This window comes from Protopterus annectens, chromosome 5.part1 (genome assembly GCF_019279795.1).
Source record: "Protopterus annectens isolate FY-2018-M chromosome 5.part1, PAN1.0, whole genome shotgun sequence".
Taxonomy (NCBI): Eukaryota; Metazoa; Chordata; order Ceratodontiformes; family Protopteridae; genus Protopterus; species Protopterus annectens.
This window is the reverse complement of record NC_056736.1, coordinates 566,581,403-566,604,470: the sequence shown is the minus strand read 5'-3', so window position 1 is coordinate 566,604,470 and position 23,068 is coordinate 566,581,403. Positions and strand designations below refer to the sequence as shown.

At 43.6% G+C, this 23,068-nt stretch overlaps 1 protein-coding gene across 1 annotated transcript in view; it reads right to left on the bottom strand.

The window, feature by feature from the left end:
* Nucleotides 1-23,068, bottom strand: part of XPO4 (exportin 4) — a 1,500,264-nt gene that overhangs the window by 475,013 nt on the left and 1,002,183 nt on the right. The window contains exon 13 of the mRNA XM_044073186.1: nt 790-952. Coding sequence (XP_043929121.1) covers nt 790-952 — 163 coding nt within the window. The remainder of the gene's footprint in view (nt 1-789; nt 953-23,068) is intronic.

Genomic DNA, 23,068 nt, shown 5'->3' with positions numbered 1-23,068 from the left:
GTCCACTCCTGAAGCCACACATTCCAGGATTTTCAAAAAGTAATGCTTGTGTAAGAGATAGCAATTAAAAAAGTCTGGCCTCTCAATGATAGTTTAGTGGCCTGACTTTTTCCATTGGTATTTTCTCGATTTACAACAGGCACACTGGTTGGGCTGACCAATCAGCATACTACTTTTTGAATGTTAATTGCTAGACACACAACTGTTGAGGATTTGTAAATGAGGACATGCCAAACAGCAAATGGATAATAACCCATTTATAAAATATCAATCTTTCGAACAAAATGTTCTTCATACAACAATTTAACTTTTCTGATAAAAGCCTCACAAATATAATGACTCAAACCATCTGGTGGCAGAAGTCTTTCTCCTCCACATTTGGTTTAAACATTTCCCACAGTGTAAATATTTCAAATATTTCTAATGAGCAAGAGAGAAAGTACTCCAAGAAGTGCCATCCCAACTGCTGATTGAAGAGCTTTGATCTGTGGCTTCTGCTGGGGGCTAGGTTATGCTAATTTAACAGACAATAACAGCACATCTCCACCCCTCCACCCAACAACATTCTGCAGTTTATCTTATATGTGCCTCCTTAATTTCCTGCCTACACAATTTTGCCGACGAATAAAAAGCACAACTAAGAACTAAAACATAGTAATTTTCACATCAGTGAACACAAGTGATGGGGTGCATTTAGGGAAAGTTAGCCAATATCTATCAATGATCTCCATGAGGATTTGAGAAATATTTTATCCCTTTTCGATATATAGTCATTAACATCTGTAAAACGCAAGTTAACCTACCTGCAACTAATATAAGCCAGTGAATATCTTCATACAAATCATCAAGCAACTTGCTGTCAACAGACCCTGGCCCTGGTGAGGAAAGCAATTGCTGCTGCTGCTGTCTCTGTAGCTGTCCATGAAGTCTGGTCACTCGGTCCTCTAACAAACTAAAGCAGAGGAAACAAAACAAAAATAAGAATCCACCACAGGAAGCCAACAAATTACTACTGGCATACAAGGCAAATGTCAAACGTGATGGGAGAAATATGCTTTCCCTAAAACTATATTTTAGTACCTTGAAATTTTCCCTAAAATTACATTTTAGTACCTTGAACCTTTACTGGGATTGCACCCAACAGCTGTGATAGTGCCACAAGAGCTGAGTTGTACACAACGTATAGATTAGAGGAGAATGCACTCACTGCAAAACTGCAGGTATTAAAGGGCTTCAGTCATCTTTTTTTTGTATGTCTTGCTTCTTAGCACAGAAATGAATAGCATTAACCTTTAGCTCTACCCTACCTTGTACTGTGTTTACAGATAGCTTCCTTCCCGCTGTTTTGCATGGCAAACATTTATCACCATAAAAATAAACCATGTTACAAGTGGGGTGGACAGTCACTCCCACCCCCTATTGGTTTCTTTGTTAGGATGTACTGCCCCCCCCGACCAAAGAGTATCCACAGTAATTCCATAAACCATCTCAAACTGCACCAGTACTAAAAGCTGGTAGCTGACAACACTGACTTTAATAAAAAAGAAAACATGCCTACATCTCTAGATATACTAACTCCAGACCGTCCTACCCTGGAGGAAGTGGAAACATTCTTTCCCTCACTCAAGTTCCGAGATCTCACATATTACGTTGCCTGTTCTTTAATAGAATCAGGATTTAACTAAATCTGTTTGACAACTTCTGTTCGGATTTAATTTGCATTGATGAAACACATACCAGACAAAAAAAAAAAAAAATCTTTCCCTCCCCAGTACAAATAACAACTCACTTGAAAGACCTAAAAGAATTAAATAAATACTCAAAATTCTGGGGTGTGGGGTGGTAGAGGTTAGTTCTTGCTGATGATGAATTCCTTTAAGATCTGAAGTTACAAATACCTACATAACTAACCTTTCCTGGTTACAAAAACAGATTATTGAGCAGTGACCAAAAAGTGGCGGAAAAGTGGGATTCTCCTAATGACGCAGTCCACTCAGGACTGCTCTTCCAAACCCTGTCAAAGTCTTGGGTGCAGAATCTAATCTGTGATACTTGGTTAAAGTGAGAGTAGGGGATGTTACCTACTGACTGTACCGGACAAACTCCTGAAACAAAAAAAAAAAAAAAAAAGCCAAAAGTACAATTGTGTACACTTACCATAAATGTAGATGTTAGAGTGTTATTCATTGTTGCAGTCACCACCTGTGGGTTATCCCTGCTGTGGTAGCCCTCAGCTGACCAGAATACCAGACTCAATGTTTTTGTGCTCCGGCTGCTGCTGCCTGTAGTCTGCAGTCAGGTCGTCACAGTACTATAAAGCAAGGCAACCGACGTCATTACATCAGTTTTTCTTAAAGCAAGGCAACCAACGTTATTACATCAGTTTTTCTTGCCCTAACCCGTCAGAAGCACAAGGGAAAAGAGAGAAGTAGTCCTGGTGGCTAAGCCACCCTGGGAAGCATGTTTCCCACTAGGGGAAGATGAGAAAAGGGGAATGGCTGGAGGGAAAGAAGCAAAGACTGCAACAGTGAATACACTCTAACATCTACATTTATGGTAAGTGCACATAACTATACTATGTTCTTCATGTTTCACTGTTGCAGTCATCACCTGTGGGAGGATTCCCAAAGCTGAGGTAAAGGGTGGAAGGAAGGACAGAGTCATAGGTATGGGTCAGGAGGCACTGCAGAGGCAAACCCTGCCCTAGACTTCGAAAAGAGAGGTAGGTGGTAATGCTTTGTAAAGGTATGGACAGAGGTCCAGGTGGCTGCTTCCAATATGTCCCTGGTAGGTACTCCTCTGAGGAAGGCAGTGGAAGTGGAGGTTGCCCTAGTGAAGTGGATACGGATTGACCTAGGGATGGGTTTCCCATGTAGTCTGTAACAGAAATGGTTACAGTGTGAAATCCATTTGGAAATGGTTTGTTTGGATATGGGCTTCCCCTCTGCCGCTGGGGCAAAGCTTACAAGAAGCTGGTCAGTTTTTCTGAATGGCTTACTGCAGGCCAGATAGCATCCGAGTTGTCTGTGAACATCTAGTGAGTGTAGAACTCTTTCCCCCTTATTTTGGGGGTCAGGAAAGAAGGTGGGAAGGCGTATGGCCTGGTTAAGGGTCACATCAGATACCACCTTTGGCATAAAGGAGGGATTAGTCCTCAGGGAGACTCTGTCTGCATGGAAAATTCTGAAGGGCTCGACCGCCATGAGAGTTTGAAGTTCAGAGACCCTTCTGGCAGACGTGACAAGTTAGTAGGAAGGCAGTCTTCCAGGAGAGATATTTCAATTCTGTTAAAGCGACAGGTTCAAAAGGAGGTAAGGTTAGTTTCTCTAAGACATAATTCAGGTCCCCGGGGTGAAAGAGGAGGTCTTCTGGGAGGCCTGATATTAGAAGCCCCTCTGAAGAACTGCTTAACCAATGGATGAGAGAAGAGGGGTGGGTCTGAATCATAATGGGCAGAGATGGCCGAGGCATGGATTTTAATAGAGGAGAAACAGAGGCCACTATTGAGCAACTCTGCTAAGTAAGCCAGGATGAGGGGGGGTGGAAGGTTGGGAGGTACTGGCCCCTTTTGATTGCTTCCAGGAGCAGAATCTTTTCCATTTTCCTGCATACGATTTTCTTGTGCTGGGCCTTCTGGCCTCTGTGATGATGTCCAGGACCTGTCGTTACTTCTTGTTAGTTTTTAGTGTATGAGCCATGCAGAAGGTTTGAGTGTCTGTAGGTCTGAGTGCAGTACCTTCCCCCTCTCCTGGGTCAAGAGGTCTGACCTTAGGGGAAGCAGCTTGGAGGGGCTGTAGGGTCAGACTGCGTAGTAAGGGGTACCAATGTTGTCTGGGCCAATCTGGAGCGATGAGGATGGCCTTTGGTCTCTCCTCTCTTATTTTGATCAGAACATTGGGAAAAAGGGGCAGAGGAGGGTATGCATACACAAAGAGGGAGCTCCAGGGGAAGGTCAAGGCATCCACCTTCCATGCTAGGAGGTGATATTCCCTGGTGCAAAACTTGGGCAGCTGGTGTTTGAGGTGTGAGGCAAAGAGGTCCACCTCTTAGGTCCCCCACTCTTGGGTAATTTTGCAGAAAGATTTCCCGGTGGAGCTGACATTCATGGGGGTCCAGTAAGTTTCTGTTTAGATGGTCTACCAGTGTGTTGTTGATCCCTGGTAAGTACTGGGCAATTAGGTGTAGTCAAAAACAGATGCCACCTTCCAATACACAAAACGAAAAACTCAGTAGGAAAAAAACACTTTAATGCAAACAGCAGAGCTTTCGGATAAAATCCTTTATCAATACAATTAGGTGTAGTCCCATGGAGGTGGCCATAGGCCACAGACTCATGGCTAACCTGCACAGGGGGTAAGACTGGATGCCCCCCTGCTTGTTGATGTACCACTTATTACTGTGGTGTCTGTTTTTATAAGGAGGACCCCTGGCCTGAGATAGGGTTGGAAGGAAGCCAGAGCATTTTGCACTGCCATCATTTCTTACTGGTTGTTGTGCAAGTGGAGTTGCTGGGCATTCCAAAAGCCTTGGGTACACCTGCCTGCTAGGTGAGCACCCCAAGCTATGTCGAAGGTGTCAGTCTGGCCAGAGGGTGGAGAATTAAGAGAAGACCCTTGTTCACAGCACAGACCCCTGTCCACTAGAGAAATTTGTCCCTTATGCAGGGGATCAGTGACTGGGTGGTCTGTAGGGACTGAGAGAGTGCTGACACCAAAGGTTCTTTAAGTACCACTGGATCTTTCTCATGTGAAGCCTGGTGAGAGGGATGAGGAGGATGCAAGATGCCATGTATCCCAGGGCTTGCAGGAATTTCCTAGCAGTGAGGTGACTTCTGGAAGCCAGCTGGGTGAAGTAAAGAGGCAGGAAACTCTGCTTTTCTGGGGATAGGAAGGTCATTAGGGTTGCTGTGTCTAACACAACTCCCAGGAAAACAATTTTTCTGCTGGGGTTTTGCTTTGATTTTTTTCTCGTTGATGGTGAACCCCAGGGAAAGAGAAGGTCCTGGAGCAAATTTTGTTTGCTGTTCGCCTGAATGAGGCAGTCGTCCAGGTAAGGGTAAATCTGTACATTTCTCTGTCTGCACAAAGCTATAGCTGGGGCCAAGCATTTGGTGAATACTCTGGGAGCAGTAATTAAGCGAAAGGGCAGTGCAGAGAACTGAAAGTGCGGATTGCCTGCTCTGAAGTGCAGGAATTTTCTGCATGATTCCCTGGTGGGGTTGTGGAGGGTAGGCATCTTTTAGGTCTAGTGTCACCAGCCAGGCATTTTGAGCAAGCATAGGCAGGAGCTGCTGCAAAGTTAGCATTTTGAATCTGTGGACCACCAAGGAGGTTTTCCGTTTGGACAGATCCAGGATGTGGCCAAGTGCCCTCTTTTCTGGAAACAAGAAATATTCTGGAATAAAAAGTTTTTCCTGTTAGATCTGGAAGGACAGGTTTTACTGGCCCCTGGGATATTAGGGTTTTTACTTGTTTTAATGCCTCAGCCCACTGGTTTCGGGGGAGGTCTGGGTACCCTCTTGGAATTGGGAGTTCGCTGAAGGAGAACCTGTATCCCTGAGAAATGATTTTTAATACCCATTGGTCCTTGGTTATAGAGATCCAATTGTCCTTGAAGAGGATGAGCCTTCTAGTTTTAGATGAGTGAAAGGAGGTAAGTGCAGAGGTGGGAGGGAGAGACATTCCGAGTGCTTACCATAGAAGCTTGGCTTAGAACTCCCTGTCTTGGAGGCTGAAGTGGTCCATTGTTTGCTTCCTTGCTGGCCCTGTGATGGGGGCCTGGATGTCCTGTCCCTGCGAGGCTTACTTTGGCCCTGTCTGCTGGGAGCAAGAAAGGAAAGGCCCACTGTTTAGAGGGGAAGTTCCTGCTGAATCTGGGTGGTTGAACTTGAAAGAAATCTTTTACTGTTTGCATAGATTTTGCTTGGTCTTTCATCTTAGGCACCTCTTCTGCTTTCCCCCAAAATAGGCATTCCTTATCTAGGGGTGCATCGATAAGTTTAGACTTGATATGATCTGGGAGAGGATGTTCCTTCAGCCATGCATATCTTCTAATAACAGATCCTGTCAATGCCGCACTGCTAGAGGCTTCCAGGGCATCATATCCACATTGTAATGAGTGTTTGGCCACTTGACAAGCAGTGTGTAGTAATTCTGCCAACTCTTTTGAGTTGGCACCGTCAGGGGAGGAAGCAATCTTCTGTTTTAATCATTCCAAAGTGTGTTGTTGATATTTTAACATATGGAACTGACAATTGAGTGCTCTGACAGCTAAGGATGCAGAGGTGTATACTTTCTTACCCCATCTGTCCAGAGCTCTGGAGTCTGTCAGAAGGAAGAGGATTCTTGGCAGAACTAGTCTTAGCTCCTTTGGGTCCCTGTGTAATGACCTCAGGGTCTGCAGCAGGGTTCCTGTACAGATATTTGTGAGAATCCGGTACTCTCTAGTATCTGTCAGGTTTAGCTGGGGCAGGAGGCAGGGCATCAAGGGCTAAACTGGGTTAAAGGAAAACATCATCCACCACTTCTACAATAGGTAAGATGGACAGGGTTCTGTGCTGGGGCAGGTCCAGAAACTCTCAAAGTCGTTTTTTTGACTGTGGGCAAGTCCTGAGATTCCCAGTGAAAATGCTCCCTGAGGGAGTGAAGGGTTTTCCCCGACAGAGAGGTCCTCTGGATGGGAGGCAGAGAGGATGGATTCCTCTGCATCTGAATCCTCAAACAGTTAAGGGCTGTTGTTAGTCTTCAAAGGCAGAATAATCAGAATCCTCAGACTCCTGGTCTGTCAGTTTCTGGAGAAGGAACCCTTTTCCTTTTCCTTTTAGGAGTGGGAGCTTGAGTACCTCAGATAAGGGAGATGAGATCCTCCATCATTTTAAGCATTTGAGCTTAGGGTGGGGGAGCAGTAGCAAGATGGTGACTAGAAGCAGATTTCCTAGAAGTGGCCTGGCTTCGAGGCCTACGAGAATCCGTTGGTCTCTGAGGAACGACAGTCAGAAGAGTAGACAGTTTTTTGTCTAGAATCGTTAGTGCGAATGGCCTCCTCGGAAGCTGGTGCCTCCGTCGCTGCTCCGGACCCAACTGAGGGAGAGACAGCCAAAGGCCCTGAAGATGAAGTAGATTTCTGAGGCATACCAGACTCCGAAAGGGTCTCAGCAGAGGCCTACGGAGAAAGTGAGTCAGGCATCAAGGGCTGCGAAAGCGCCTCACTGAATTCTGGAGAACTGACTACTTGCTTAGCGGTACCGTCATCAGATGGCTTAGCCTTGTGTGGCCTGTCTCTATCTATGTTTTTTTGGAATGTCGGCCGAAGGTTGGCTAACGGACGCCATATCGGAATTCAAAGACAGAATACGAAAATAACTGTCTACAAAAACAGCTCTATGGCGAATCGTTCTTACATTAAGTAGGGCACAAAACTGCCATATCAGAATTCAAAGACAGAATACGAAAATAACTGTCTACAAAAAGAGCTCTACGGCGAATCATTCTCGCATTAAATAGGGCACAAAACCTGCAATGATGGACGTCATGGTCTGGGCCTAAACAAGTGATGCAGTAAGAATGAAAGTCTCTGTGTGGGATCTGCTTTCCACAGGCGAGACAATTAACTTTTTCGGACATCTGTTGGAGCAAGAAAAAAGGGTCCCCAATGGGGTTACTTAGCTTTAGACGTTTTCAGCAGAAATTTGACTTTTGGTAGCGACCGACTAGCACTTGTGCGAACCACATCTGCTACAGGCTCCACGACAAGAAAGACTGATGTAATAACGTCGGCTGTCTTGCTTTATGGTATTGACGACCTGACGTCAGACTAGAGGCGACAGCAGCCGGAGCACAAAAACATTGAGTCTGGTATGCGGGCCGGCTGAGGGCTACCACAGAAGGGATAGCCCACAGGTGATGACTGCAACAGTGAAACACGAAGAAGATCGGGCTGCTGATGTTCTCAGTGAGGTATGACAGTTCCTAACTGCACTTCTCCACAAAGGTATAATGTTTGTTGATACAATGCCCACACCAGGCTTACAATATCCGCTTAGCAGTCTGCTTTCTCTGCCTTTAAGGAGATAATTGCATAAGCTGTCTAGGAAGTGATGTTTACTAAAAATAATTCTCTGATGCTATCTACACTAACCGTTCTACACAGCATCACCACAGAAAATAAAATACATCAGTAAACAAAATTAGCTGTTCAAAGTAGAGCCTAAAAGCAATGTAGGAAGGAATTTTAGAATAGTGTGACAGGGAAATGTGTTCTTACAAAAGGCTAGAAGGGACTCCTTGCTCAGCTGAACGTGCAGCTTATAAATCTTCACAGAAGATGTGATAGCCAGAAGCAAAACTAACAAGAAACTATGGGTTAGAAATAGGAGTGAAATACTTTAAGCTCCATGAAGACTGAGATCTAGATGTAGGTGTTAAACACCACCAAAGTATGAGAATCAAAGGGAGGTAACATTGTGTCTCCAGCAGGTTAATAAAAAAAGAAATTATACACAATACAATTCATAAAGAAGCACAGATGTAGCTGGGGTGGGGTGGAGGGATGGATGCCCCAAGTGCAAAGGGTTAGGGGTGCGACTGACAGAAGTCGGTGATGTATTAGTGCAGTACTGGTTTTCATGGATGAAGAGCGATACTGCACTTGGAGGTGTGGTGAAGTGCTTTGTGTACGGTATTTGAGTGCTCTAATATAGGTTCAGGGCAGTGAGATTTCCTATTTTTTTATTTTGTGGTCCTCAACTTAAGAGTTTGGGGGGTGAGGGTGCCAGTTTAGGGACCTGCATGGGGCACCAAACAACCTAACCCAACTACAGCTGTAAGAAATTCCTCAGTAAAGGACATGAGGTAATCGAATCAAAATATACAGAACATATTAAAAGGGTTAGTCCACTCCCACTGCCGAAATGGTAAAAAAAAGAAAGAAAATCATATTCTAATATGCAACTCTCTACTGGCAGCTTAAAGTACTTTACTTACTGTGCACATCCACCAGAGGTAGATTACCTCTCTCCCCCCATTCTGGAGTTTAAAAAAAAAATCCTAACAGTCTCATGCAAGGCTAACTGAGAATACCGCAGGCACAAATAGATCAGTCCTTAAGGGACGATATGCTCTAACTAAACACAGCATATTGTGAAAGCCAAAAAACTAAAAAATCTTATAAATTCTTCCTTGAACCAGACCTTAGGACAAAGGTTTTAGCAATGCCTAATCCACAAGGGAGGACTAAAGCCTGCTCAAGTGAAACAAAAATTGTTGAGTCCCAGCATGGAAGAGAATGCATTTCTACTCTATCCAAGGCTTTGGACAAGCAAAGTGCTATGATCACTGCATTCAATGCTGGATCAAGGTAATCAGCCAGGAACCCAACACCTAGAGGTCAAGATCTTGCTTCATTCAAACAGCGTTTTATACACAGCATCTGTTTTCTTGGGAGCAGCAGAAGCACAGTGTGAGTGCTTCCAGGCTGCATATATGCCATCCTTCCTTGATAACCGGTCCAATGGAGATGGAGGTGGTGTGGAATCGGTCCACTGTTTCCCCTCTTCTTGCCCAAACACCTTTTAAAACATTTCTGAATAAAGAAACTGGGGATGAATACCATTCCATATAGGACTTCATGTGATTCAATGCCTCCGAAACAGAGCTCATTTGTTGGAGAGCTACATTTTTTGGGAGGGTGGTACTCCTGTTTAACTACCCCTGAGAAAATATCCCCTGGGTCCTTTTGACTCTTCAAAGGAAACTGAAAAGGATATCCCTTACCTCTCATTTGCTCCAACCTGTACATGCATGTACACAGACAGTATGTGTAGGGTTGAGCCAGTAACAAGGAGCTAGTGCTCACAGGCACAATCTGAAGGACTGAAAAGCCTGCATGTGACCAACTACTGACATGAATCCAGCAGGACTGATGCCAATCAGGCAAGCCTCCTAATGTTGTAAAAGACAATAATACACAACTAAAGTTGATGACAAGAGATTACTTTTCTCAACCAAAGGGAAACGTGTTTCCGAACCAGCTACATCCCTGTAGCTCTAAATTTTCTAGCTCAGAGATCCCACTCAACCTTGGCTCATAGGTCTCAATCTGATAAGAGGCCAATATGGAACACAGACCATTGCAATGTGTGGCAAACAGTCAAAATGTGGAACACCCTATTTTCACACTGCGCAAAAAGCGTACCTGACCATGTCCATGTGTTTTCAACCAAAATATATGTGAATGTCACCTTTAAAATACTGTCCTCTTTCTACTACTGTATGATGACAGCCTTCTGTACTTTCTAGAATTCCATGCAACCATAAAGAACTGGTAGGTATATGTTATGGTAGTCAGTACTACAGTACTATGTTTAAGGGATAAAGGGACAACCAAAAGGAATGAAAAGGATGTCTGGTGATTTTATTGTCAGAGGATACCATTACAAACATAGATGTGTCTGTCTGCAAGGTAACGGAAGTGCTTCTGCTGAAGAAAATATCAATGGATGAAAGGACTGAATTTTGTTAGCTATAAGTATGCTTATCATTTGGTTTGATTGTGTACAGCAAAGGAATACTTAATTTACAAGAATACATATTTGTTCTCGTGTCTGAACCATTTGAAATGGTTGGAGATAAATTTTGAAGACTGAGTGGAGTTAAAGAATGACGATGAAAATCAGCTGGCCCCCTGTAACATCTAATAGGGTACAAGAGAATATGGAGGAGTCTTAGTGCTGCTGCTGAATGCTTTTTTTTTTTGTCTATAAGCATCAGAAACAGCTAAAGGCCAGCTGTGGAGATGGAGCAAAAAAGGGCCTTTTAACAGAAAACGGAAAGGCTGTTTACACTTTGAAGATTAAAACATTACAGTCAAGTTAATATTAAGAGTTTCCCAGAATATTTCTGGATTTGTCCCCGATTCTAGAGGTAGGAGCCTGAGGAGTCCAGTAATATTAACCTGAGAGAATATGGAAATGTGTCTTAACATGCATATTCTGAAGTAAACAAAGGCTATAACACTCTGATTGTTCCATTTATTGAAGTCCACCATATTATCTCCCCAAATCATCATTTTAGGAGGAATACAGTAAAATGCTGAGCAAAAAAACAGGGACAGTTGAGAAGCATACAAACCAAACCAGAGAAGCTATATGGCCTGCATATACAAATGTTTATATAACTACATGCAAACTTATCCAGCCCGCGAATATCATTCAGCAGTGGGTGTGCATTTTTAAGAGAGACTGGCTAGATTCAGCAGTGGGCAGGATTTGATACTGTGTATTTGGGAGTTATTCGCATAGCTCTCAGCCAATCAGGGATAAATCTGGAAATAACTCGAGACGCTTTTGAAGTACTAGTGCTAAGACATAACATAAGACGAAAGCGCTTAAGCAGAGCAACTGCTGCACAATTCGGAACAGTGGAACAGTGGGCTTAATCAACCACAAATGCAGTGTGTTCCACACAATCCGGAGCACTTGGCTGCCCTGCCTTGGCTGTAAGGGAAAACTTTATCTCCAAGGCTCTACACCTTTAACAGAAGCCACAAATTATGAATGGTGACTGAAAACATCTGCCCATTCCCAATCTGAATAAAGCTGCACCTATGAAATCAAGGTATTATGGCCTGCTCTCTAAGGGTGTGTTCTTGCACCCAGGTGAACAGGTCTGGTGCTCTAGCAGCAGTACAGCCATCTGGAGGAGGTACGTTTTACAACTAGCTCCCCTTCTTATCTGCAAGAGAGACAAAACTGCTCATTTTTTTTCCAAAGTCCTTAGTCCTTTCTAGGTAAAACGTGAACTGCATGTGTATGTCCAGAAGAGTGCAGAAAGCCCCCACCCCATCCCCATTCTATGGGTTGGGGAAGAAAAATACTAGATGACTGCCTTTGGCATAAAAGATGGATTAGTTCTAAGGCTTATCCTGCTCTTATGGAAAACAACAAGAGGCAATGTCCACATTAGTACTCTGAGACGCTCTTAGCTGAGGTTACGGCTACTAGAGAGGCAGTCTTCCAGGAGTGGAATTTCAAAGCATCATTAGCTGCTGACTCAAAAGGGGCCTGAGTGAGTGTTTCAGGTACACAGGTCAGGTATCAAAGGGAACCACTTTTCCTTGGTAGCCAAATGGGCTAGAAAAGGAAGGGTTCCTAAGGCAGACAGGCCAAAACAGCTGAAAGGTGGACCTTTCTTCACACTTAGGAAATGGAGAGAGAAAAAGCTACTTCACTCCCTGCATGGGGAGGTGTAGGCTAGTCCAGCTACAAGGGAGGAGAGGGGTGGAGGCCAGACAGACAGAACTGGTCTCTGTTACTGGAGGATCCTTGGGGTCCTCCAGGCTTTCCTTTACTGTTCTCATGCCAACTTTTCTTAAATAACCACTTCTTACCTTTTTGTTGCTTGGACTTATTTTGTTTCCAGTAAAAAGGGAACAGTGCCTGGGGCTAGTGCAGTCTATAAACCTATCTGGTTTCTTGAGTGCAGGGTGTTGAGACTCAGGAGACAGACAGGAAGCTGCAAAGGCATCCTTCCAGTGATCTCAGTACTGGGGGAATGTCTACAGGTTTAGGTGCTTGAACGTGAAGTAATTCTTAACATTGTTTCTAAGCATCTGAAGATTCCCTACACTCCTATGTGAAAAAACTCTCATTCTGGAAAGATTTGCTTTGAAAAAGATTTAAGAGAAATTCTGATTCAAATGTCTCTTCAACAACAGATTCAAAACCAACAGAAGAAGAAATCTGTGAGGAATAATTTGATCAGCATCATGTGGCTTCACCATCATCCAAGGAAGATTCCCTTTATCTCTTCCCAGGGGAGTGAGGGCTGGAAATGCATGAGAAGGCTAGAGGGCCAGCAGGGCCTTAAAGAGGCCTTGGGCCGTGCTGAACCAGTCATCCTGACTGGATTCTTTTACAGTTGTCAGGTGATGATAGGGATGAGGACAGAGATGCTTGGATATCTGAGACTTCTTTAAGGGGGCATCTAAAAAATCAAGGAACCAACCCAGGCTGCCATTTCTTCCTGCTGAATTTCTCTAATTCCACTCATACTAATACCTGGTGGACACCTCCCTCTTTTTCAGTAACACTGGGCTGCTCCCTGCCAGCCTTGGACCATACAAAAACAAAATTAGTCTGATCAAATGTACTCTTGTCATCCTCCATATGGCCTCCAAAGAGGCAACACTAAAGGCCAAGGGGAAGAACATGGCCAATCCAGGGGCTGCAGAAATCTTACCACTTCAGACCAACCATGCAAGTACAAAACAGCTGCAGTGTCCTTTTCCTTACTAGACTTATCCCTCCACTTTGTCTTACCCAGAGAGGTAAGGGAAGTAGTAGGACCTGCTGAAAACATGGCAAAACACACAGAGGCATCAAAAACATATTTTCAAGGTAAAGACCTAATGTATGAACAGACTGCTATGATGGTCTTAGGAGCAAAACCTCTGCAGATGTCACAAATCTGGATGTCATGTTTGACCCCAAGGCAAAAAATGCAATTAGTGTGAAAGTCTCTGTGGGTATCTACCTCCCATAGTCATGCTTGCCCTTTTTTAAAGGCACAAATAACGTAACAGCACCAGAAAAATCAGAAGAAAGAACATCCCAATGGAGCATTTCCCCTTTGAAGCCATAATGAACAGATATGGAACCACTAATTTTGACACTGACAAAGCAAATATTTGCATGCATGAACTGCAACAAGAAAGTTCAGAAGATGCTGCAAGCACACATACCAGCACTCTTGTGTACCACAGAATAGGCATACGTCTTTTAGAGGGAAGGACTATGACCTCTTGAAGGCCGACCACATGAAGTAGACACCTGGCAGAGAAGTCCCAGAAGTAATGAATAATGCAAAAGTGATCTAATGAAAAACATTTAGTAATAAGTAGATATTCTGACACCCCTTCCTAAGTTATGAGATTGTAATACATCTCTTCCAGGCTCCCCACTGTCTGGTGCAGCAAATGGCAGATGCATGCTCCAGCCCTCCATAGGCAAGGGTGAGGTCAAGGCACACATGAACTGAACATCTGCTTCTGAAATGGACTTGCCTTCGAAGAGGGTGCAACTGTGCTATGGCAAACACTTGCAGTTGTGCATGGGACCCTCCCAATGATCTTTGTACTAGGTGTTTCCAATCATACCACCCACTGGGTAGTGACACGGGTCAGATGTTTTGCACCTCAAATGTGGGTGGTCGGGATTGAACTGCTTCACACTATCCTCCTCTGTCAGGTATATGAAATGATGCCGGTGTACATCTCAGATTATCTGGCAGCCAGAAACACAATGTGGTCCTTTACACATTGATCAGGCTGGGCCCTAGGATTTATAAAATATTGTGAGCAGATGCATCGATGCATTTTGCTCAATATGGTATGCTGCTAATGTGAACTACAGAAATTCACACACACAGCACAATGTATGTCCTGTTCTTGGAAATACCACTCAGTACTTGGCTGTATACCACCCGCTCCTGTGTTCGGGAACAAGGGGGGCTCTGTGTAGCATGGCAGCACGACACATCTGCAGTGCCACACGGCACAGCAGTGAATGTCAGGTTAGTAGGGTACACTCTTCCTTACCGATCAGCTACTTAGAAATGTACCCACTTAAGTTGCACTTCGCTCCTGTGCTCCACAGTCATGCCAGTCCTATCACTGTTTGCAGGAAGGAAGCGATAGCTTTTAGACAAGAAGATTTACTTTGATTTGCATTATATTTTGTTTCACCTTTACTTTCGATTGTTAGTTGCTAGAAAGGAATAGGTTTAAGACAGGCAAACTCTAGCTATCCTAAGGGTCCTAGTCAGATGTAATATACATTCACACAGACTGCAGAGTGGACAAACCACAGCTTATGTAAACAATCCTGTCTTGGTTTCTGATTTATTGATCTTTACTTTAAAAAGAGGTCCGGCTAGGAGCGACAGTGACCAGGAGCTATTGCATGCTTTTGCTAGTGATGTAAAGGAATATCAACTTTTGTACGAGTTTCACAACCTGTATGGTCTGAACAACAACGTTACTGTACTTAATATTCAGTTGTATATTGTTTGCATGACTTTTCTCAGAAACTGATTTAAGTTCTCTTTGAATTCTGTGGTAAATGATTGATTATTCTTTTCTTTTAGAATATGTATTCATTTGCAGCTGAATATGCATTCCTTAAATGAGTATACCATTAATTTGCTAAAGCACAAACATCTTGTACAGTGTAATAAAAGCTATGTATATTTAAAGGTACCTGAAAACACTGGTGATGTGCACTTCATGTCAAACGTTGGATACTTTAGTAGTAGTAGTAAAACTACACTTACTGACAATTCCACTTGTGCAATTGGCACTGCTTGGAGAAGTGTAACATATATTAACAACTGGAGTGATGAGATAAATGTTAAGCAAAGAACTAGAGCCCATATAAAAAATGATGAGTCTTAAGATCACTCAACCCCTGTGAAACAAGATACTAACCCTGACAACTTCAGAATTCTGGATAAAAGTACTTGGCAATCTGAGGATTCACAGCATATAGAAGGAAATAAAAGAAAGGAAGCTGTTCTCAACAAATAAGAAAAAAAAACTGGTAAATGTCTGTAAAGCAAAGAATATACATACTAAAAGAACATTTATTTATGTAACACAAATTACTGGGAATAATACTTTTCTTTCAAAAAATAATCAGTCTACAGAAAAAGGCATTTTTTCCAAAAGAGAAGGCAAAAATCAAAACGGAATGCAGAAAGAATCAAGAGCATTTACTAAAAAAAAAAAAAAAAAAGAAAAGGAAAAGGTCTCTGACAGCATGACTCAAGCTGTGGATGTACAGAGCCAGCTGGATGAGAACTGTATGCTTGTAAATGTAATAAGCAATGAAAACAGTGGGATTAAAAAGACTAATAGTGATGAACATCATTCCTTTGTAACAAATGACAGACCAGATTTCACTGAGTTAGAAGTCGAAGATTCTTCAGATCTGATCAGCAAAGATATTGTAATTGGAGATAATTTATTAGAGGGAAGAATAGTGTAAAATCTTACCACAACCATATGTCCTTCTCTTCTATATGCTGCAGTATTCACAACATGAGGGGGTGGAATCGTACGTCCAGCTAGTGTACCAAATTCTAAAAGTCACTACAAGTTGTGTGTGATGGGGCACATCACTTAGCATATGTCGACCAAAAACATACGGGTGTAAAGCAGACGTCAGCACGTACCTACCTCAGAACTGAATGCCACAATGCACCAACCAGATAAAAGTGAGCAACATGTAAACAGGGATCAGGCAACCATCATGGGGAAAGGCGGGGGAGAGCAATACTGCAGCAAACAGAAGGGAAGGACATCTATGGTTATGTAAGATTTTACAAAACTATTTTATGTCCTATTCATATGTTGCAGTATTCACAGCATGAGGGAGAATGCCAAAGCTCATGCAGAGGAGGAATTGGTAGGAGGAGCAGAAACATTTTCCTCAAAGCAATGGAGAATAGCTCTGGCAAATCCAACTCTGGACTTGGAAATAACATCCAATTTCTAGTGCTTGGTGAAGGTATGAACAAAGGACCAGGTAGCTGCCTCCAGGACAGAAGCTGTATCCAATCCTTTAAAGAAGGCCCCAGAAGACGACATAGCTCTAGCAGAGTGTGCCCTTACAGAGGAAGACATGCTTTTGATTGGCTAAGGAGCAGAAAGAAATGGCTTTGGAGATCCAAGAAGAAATAGTTTGCTTGGAAATAGGTTGGCCCAGGGCCTTTGAGTGATAGGAGACAATCTGTCAGACTTGCAGATAGGCTTGGTTTTGATAAAATAGTACCAGAGTTGTCTGGACATCCAAGGTGCGGAGAGTCCTCTCACTGGAGGATTGTGAAAAAGGAACAAGGAAGGAAGGGAGACTGATAGCCTGATTCAGGAATAACTCATTTACCACCTTCAGCATGAAAAATGGGTTGCTCCAAAGAGAAATCCTGCCCCTATGAAAGACAGTGAAGGGAAGAGAGGGCATGAGGGCTTGCCACTAGGAGAACCATTTTCCATGTGCAGTGATGCAGGAAGGAAGACATTACTGGTTTGAAGGGGGCTAGGATAAGTTTTTCCAGGACAAAATTGAGATCCCACGCAGGAGGCACTCGTTTCCTGGGTGGTCTAATGTGAAGACACCTTTTAGGAACAGTTTGACTTCCAACCTGAAGCCAAGGGAGAAAACATACAGTGGATATAAAAAGTGTTCACACCCCTGTTAAAATGCCAGCTTTTTGTGATATAAAAAAAAAGCGGCCACAATAAATCATTTCAAAACTTTCCCCACCTTTAATGTGACCTATAACCTAATTCAATTGAAAAACAAATCTGTTAGGGGAAAAAATATAAAAAAAAAATACCTACAATAAGCTGGTTGCACAAGTGTGTACACCCTTAAACTAATACTTTGTTGAAGCACCTTTTGATTTAATTACAGCATTCAGTCTTCTTGGGTAGGAGTCTATCAGCATGGCACATCTTGACTTGGCAATATTTGACCACTCTTCCTTGCATAAGTGTGCCAAATCTGTTAGATTGCGAGGGCATCTCCAGTGCACAGACCCCTATGGTCACCCAACAGATTTACTATTGGATTTAAGGTCTGCGCACTGGTGGGACCATTCCAAAACTTTAATTTTCTTCTGGTGAAGCCATTCTTTTGTTGATTTGGATGCATGCCTGGGGTCATTGTGTTGAAAGGTGAATTTCCTCTTCATCTTCAGTTTTCTAGCAGACGCCTGCAGATTTTGGGCCAAAAATGACTGGTATTTGGAACTGTTCATAATTCCCTCCAGCTTGACTAAAGCCCAAGTTCCAGTTAAAATAACCCCCAAAAGCATGATACTGCCACCACCATGCTTCTTCGTGGGGATGTTCTTTTGGTGATGCGAAGTGTTGTTTTTGCGCCAAATGTACCTTTTGGAATTGTGGCCAAAAGTTCAACCTTGGTCTCTCATCAGACCATAACACATTTTCCCACATGCTTTTGGGAGACAATGTATTGTTTTGCAAATTTTAGCCAGGCTTGGATGTTTTTCTGTGTAAGAAAAGGCTTCCGTCTTGCAACCTTACCCAATTGCCCAGACATATGGAGAATATGGGAGATTGTTGTCGCATGTAGTACACAGCTAGTACTTGCCAGAAATTCCTGCAGGTCTCTTGGCAGCCTCCCTGAACAGTTTTAGTCTCATCTTTTCATCAATTTTGGAGCGACATCCAGTTTTTTGCAACGTCACTGTTGTCCCATATTTTCTCCACTTTTTAATGACTGTTTTCACTGTGTTCCATGGAATATCCAATGCTATGGAAATTTTTTTGTGCCCTTCTCCTGACTGATACCTTTCAACAATGAGATGCCTTTGATGCTTTGTAAGCTCTCTGCGAACCATGGCTTTTGCTGTAGCAGGCAACTGAGTAAATGTCAGGAAAATCCTACTAGGACAGCTGAACTTTACTTGGGGTTAATCACTCTCTAATTGATGGCAGATGTGTACCCAAGACGACTTAATGCTGTAATTAAATCAAAAGGTGCTACAACAAAGTATTAGTTTAAGGGTGTGCATACTTATGCAACCAGCTTATTGTAATTTTTCTAATTTTTATATTTAATTCCCATAACAGATTTGTTTTTCAATTGAACTGTACAGGTTATAGGTCACATTAAAGGTGGGAAAAGTTTTGAAATGATTTATTGTGGTCTCATTTTTTTATATCATAAAAAGCTGGCATTTTAACAGGAGTGTGTACACTTTTTATATCCACTGTAGTTAAGCATGCTGAAATGGCAGACGGATGTGCCTTGACTGAGGAATATGACAAGCCACTCTTCATTAATACACACAAGTAAGGCAAAACCAATGGCACCCCTACAGACACTGGCTGCAAATGTTTTTTAAGACACCAGAAGGTAAACCTCTTCCATTTGGAGACCCAGGATTTCCTAGTAGTGGGTTTACTGGCCTCCTGCAAAACTTGTAGCACGTCCTCAGTGTGAAGGTGTCTAAAGGAAATTAAAGCCCTATCACCCACAGAGTAGACTTTAGGGTCGACATTTGTGGATGTGCTAGAGTTCCCTTGTTCTGTGTGAGCAAGTCCATCCTTAGGGGTAACTTGTGGCGATTGCCCTTGGCTAAATGTAGAAGGGAGAAAGTACAGTTGTGTACACTTGCCATAAATGCAGATGTTAAGAGCGTATTCACTGTTGCATTCATCGCACTTGGGTTATCTGCCTGCAGGTAGCACTCAGTCGGCCCGAATACCAAAGACTTGGTATTTCTGCGTCGGATGCTGTCGCTCCAGGACTGACATCAGGTCATCAGCGGTATAAAAACAGGCAGCCGACACCATTACATCAGTTTTTCTTGCCCCAAATGTCAGGAGCCCCCCAAATAGGGAGCTAGATTATGGCGGGGAACACACCACCAGTAAAAAGTAAATACCAATACCCCAAAAAGGGTTAGTAGTAGCCATAGACAGGAAAGAGAGAAAACCGGGGGGCTGGAGAGAGGGAAACCAGGACTGCAACAGTGAATACACTCGAACATCTACATTTATGGTAAGTGTACACAACTGTACTATGTTCTTCGTGTTTCACTGCTGCAGTCATTACATTTGGGTTGATTCCCAAAGCTAATGAGGGAGGAGGAAGTTGAGAGAATAGGGACAGCTATTAAGCCCTGCAAGACTGCAGTGGCAAACCAGCTCTGGATTTGGAAAAAATAGGCATGTGGTAATGCTTGGTGAAGGTATGTACAGAGCTCCAAGTATCAGCTTCTAGTATGTCCCTGGTAGGAACTCCTCTGAGAAAGGCTGTAGCGGTAGATGCAGCCCTGGTGGAATGTGATCTTATCCCCTGTGGTGCTTATAGCAAAAATGAATGCAATGGGCTATCCATTTAGAAATGGTTTGGCTTGAAATGGCCTTCCACTCTGCCCCTGCAGCAAAGCCAACTAGCAGCTGTTCAGTTTTTCTGAGAGGTTTAGTCATGTCCAAATAAAAACTAAGTTGTCTGTGCACATCCAAAGAGTGCAGTATTCGTTCTCCTTTGTTTTGTGGATTCAGGAAAAAGGTAGGCAAATGAATGGACTTTATTTAGGGCCACACTAGACACCACCTAGGGCATAAAGGAAGGATTGGTCCTGAGGGAAACCCTGTCTCCATGGAAGATAATGAAGGGCTCCATTGCCATGAGGGCCTGTAATTCAGACACTCTTCTTGCTGAAGTGATGGCTAGAAGGAAGGTTGTTTTCCAAGAAAGGAATTTTAAGTCTGCAGATGCAGCTTGCTCAAGAGGAGGGAGAGCAAGCTTTTCCAATACAAATTTAAGGTCCCAGGATGGAGTAGGGGCTCTCCTGGGGGGTCTTAAATTCTTAGCCCCTCTGCTGAGGAATTGCTTTAGGAGGGGGTGAGAGAAGAGGGTGATTCAGTGCTATAATGTGCTGAAATGGCAGAGGCATGAATTTTTATTGACTAGAAGGATAGGCCCTTGTGGAGCATTTCTGTTAAGTACTGAAGTATATGAAGTAAGCTGGGCACCATTGTGCCCATCCGCTGAGTATGGGTCCAGGAACAGTATCTTTTCCACTTTTCAGCACAGGACTTTCTAGTACTAGGCCTCCTTTCCTCCAGAATGACGTCTAGCACCTGCTTACTGAGGGATGCTATTGGAGAGCTCAAGGAATTAGCCAGACTGCAAGGTTCAGGGTTTGAAGCGGAGGGTGCAGAATCTGGTCCGCCTGCTGGGACAGCAGGGAAGGGGTCTGAGGCAGGTGCCAGAGTTCCAGCAGTGTCACACTGCACAAGAGGGGATACCAGTGCTGGTGTGGCCAGTCTGGTGCAATCAGTATTGTCCTTGGCTTGTCCTGTTTGATCTTTAACTGAACCTTCGAGAGGAGAGGCAGAGGGAGAAAGGCACAAACCGGAGAGGCTTTCCCAGGTAAAGGACAAGGCATCCACTTTCCAAACTTGACTGTGGGGAGTCCTTGTGTAGAATTTGTCCAATTGGTAGTTCTGAGGGGAGGCAAACAGGTCTATCTCTGGAGTCCCCCATTTGTTCCTGAAGAGGTTGAATATTTTTGGTTCCAGCTTCCATTCATGTGGGTCCATGAGGCTTCTGCTTAGGTCATCTGCCAGAGAGTTTAGTTTGCCTGGAATTGAGCCTGTAAATGCACTTGGTAGCTCAGGGCTGTGTTCCACAGAGCCATGGCTAGTCTGCAGAAAGGGTACGAGTGGGTTCCCCACTGCTTGTTTATGTACCACATAACTGTGGTGTTGTCTGCCTTTACCAATAATTGTCCTGGAAGAATGTGGTCCTTGAAGGCTGTCAGGGAATTCTGTACAGCTAACATTTCTTTTTGGTTGATATGCAGGTGCATCTGTCTCGGGTTCCATTTGTCCTGAATGCACTGCCCTGTCAAGTGAGTCCTCCATGCACAGTCAGATGCATCTGTTGTTTGGGTGGCAGGGGGTAGAGTGAAAGGGAGCCCCTTGTTGTGGTAGCAGGCCTCTGCCCACCAAAGGAACTCTGTCTTTATACAAGGAATGATAGGAATCAATTCCAGGCCCTGAGAATGTTGACACCATAGACTTTTTAGATATCATTTGTAGTTTCCTCATATGCAGTCTTGCATATGGAATTAGTAGAATGCAAGAGGCCATGAACCCCAGGGCTTGCAGAATTTTCCTTACAGATAGCTGGGTCTTTGTGGCCAGTAGTTTGAAGTAGGTTGTCAAATTAACTTGCTTCTCTGGAGTAAGGAAAGCAATCTGGGAAGTTGTATTTAAGCTTGCTCCCAGGAATACAATTTGTTGGCAGGGTACTACGTGAGATATCTTTTCGTTTATGGTGTTACCCCTGTGACATTAGAAGTTTCTTTCCGAATGCCAGATGTTTTAATAGCAATTCCTGGCTTTCTGCCTGAATCAGACAATTGTCCAAGGATGGGTATATATGAATATTTCTCTGCCTGCAAAATGCAATGGCTGGAGCTAGACACTGAATACCCTGGGTGCAGTAGATAAGCCAAAAGGAAGTGTAGAAAACTGAGAGTGCATGGAGCCTGCCCTGAAGCATAGGTATTTCCTGCAAGATTCCCTTATTGGAATATGCAGGTAAGCTTCAAGTCTAAGGTTGCCAACCAAGCATCTTTGCCTATCATAGGCAGCAGCTGTTGAAGTGTTGGCATCTTGAATTTTGAGATTACCAAAAAAGTGTTTAGAATAGAGAGGTCCAGGATAGGACACCAGGAACAGTCTTTTCTGGGCACCAGGAAAAGTCTTGAGTAAAAACCTTGTCCCCTTTCTTCTGCTAGGACAGGCTGAATAGCCCTGATACTTAGAAGAGACAGAACCTGCTGTTGAGCCACTGCCCACTGATTTGGGGGAAGGTCTGGCCAACTGTTTGGAGTTAGTAGGGTGTGGAAGTGGAATCTGTATCCTTTGGAGACTATATTTAAAACCCATTTGTCCTGGGTAATGAGTTCCCAGTTATTTGCATGCAGGGCGAGCTTTCCTGCTAAGGGAGCAGGCAGCTGAGCAGGGCTTGGAAGGGTTAAGATTAAGTCATTGTGCCATTTTCCCGTAAAGGGGGGGTGTCTTACTACTTCCTGCTTTGTAAGTGGGTGCCCCCCACTGCTTAGGTCTGTGCATAGCCTAAGACTGTAACCTAGGTGGTCTGCTGTTCCTGCGTTTGGACCGAGAAGGCCTGGAAGAAACTGGAAAGGACCAATTCTTTGAAGACTAGTGCCAACTAAATCTGGGAAGCTGTACTTGCAAGAAATATTTAATAGTTTGCAAAGATTTGGCTTATTCCTCCATCTTTTTGAGGATGACTTCTGCTTTGTTGCCAAACAGGTAGTCTTGGTTTAAGGGAGCATCCAGTAATTTAGCTTTAACATGATCTGGCAAGTTTTGCTCCTTAAGCCAAGCATGCCTTCTAAGTACAGACCCAGTGACAGCAGCCCTGCCAAGATGCTTCTAGAGAGTCAAAACCACATTGCAAAGTATGTTTACCAACTTGTTCTGCAGAATGCATTAAATC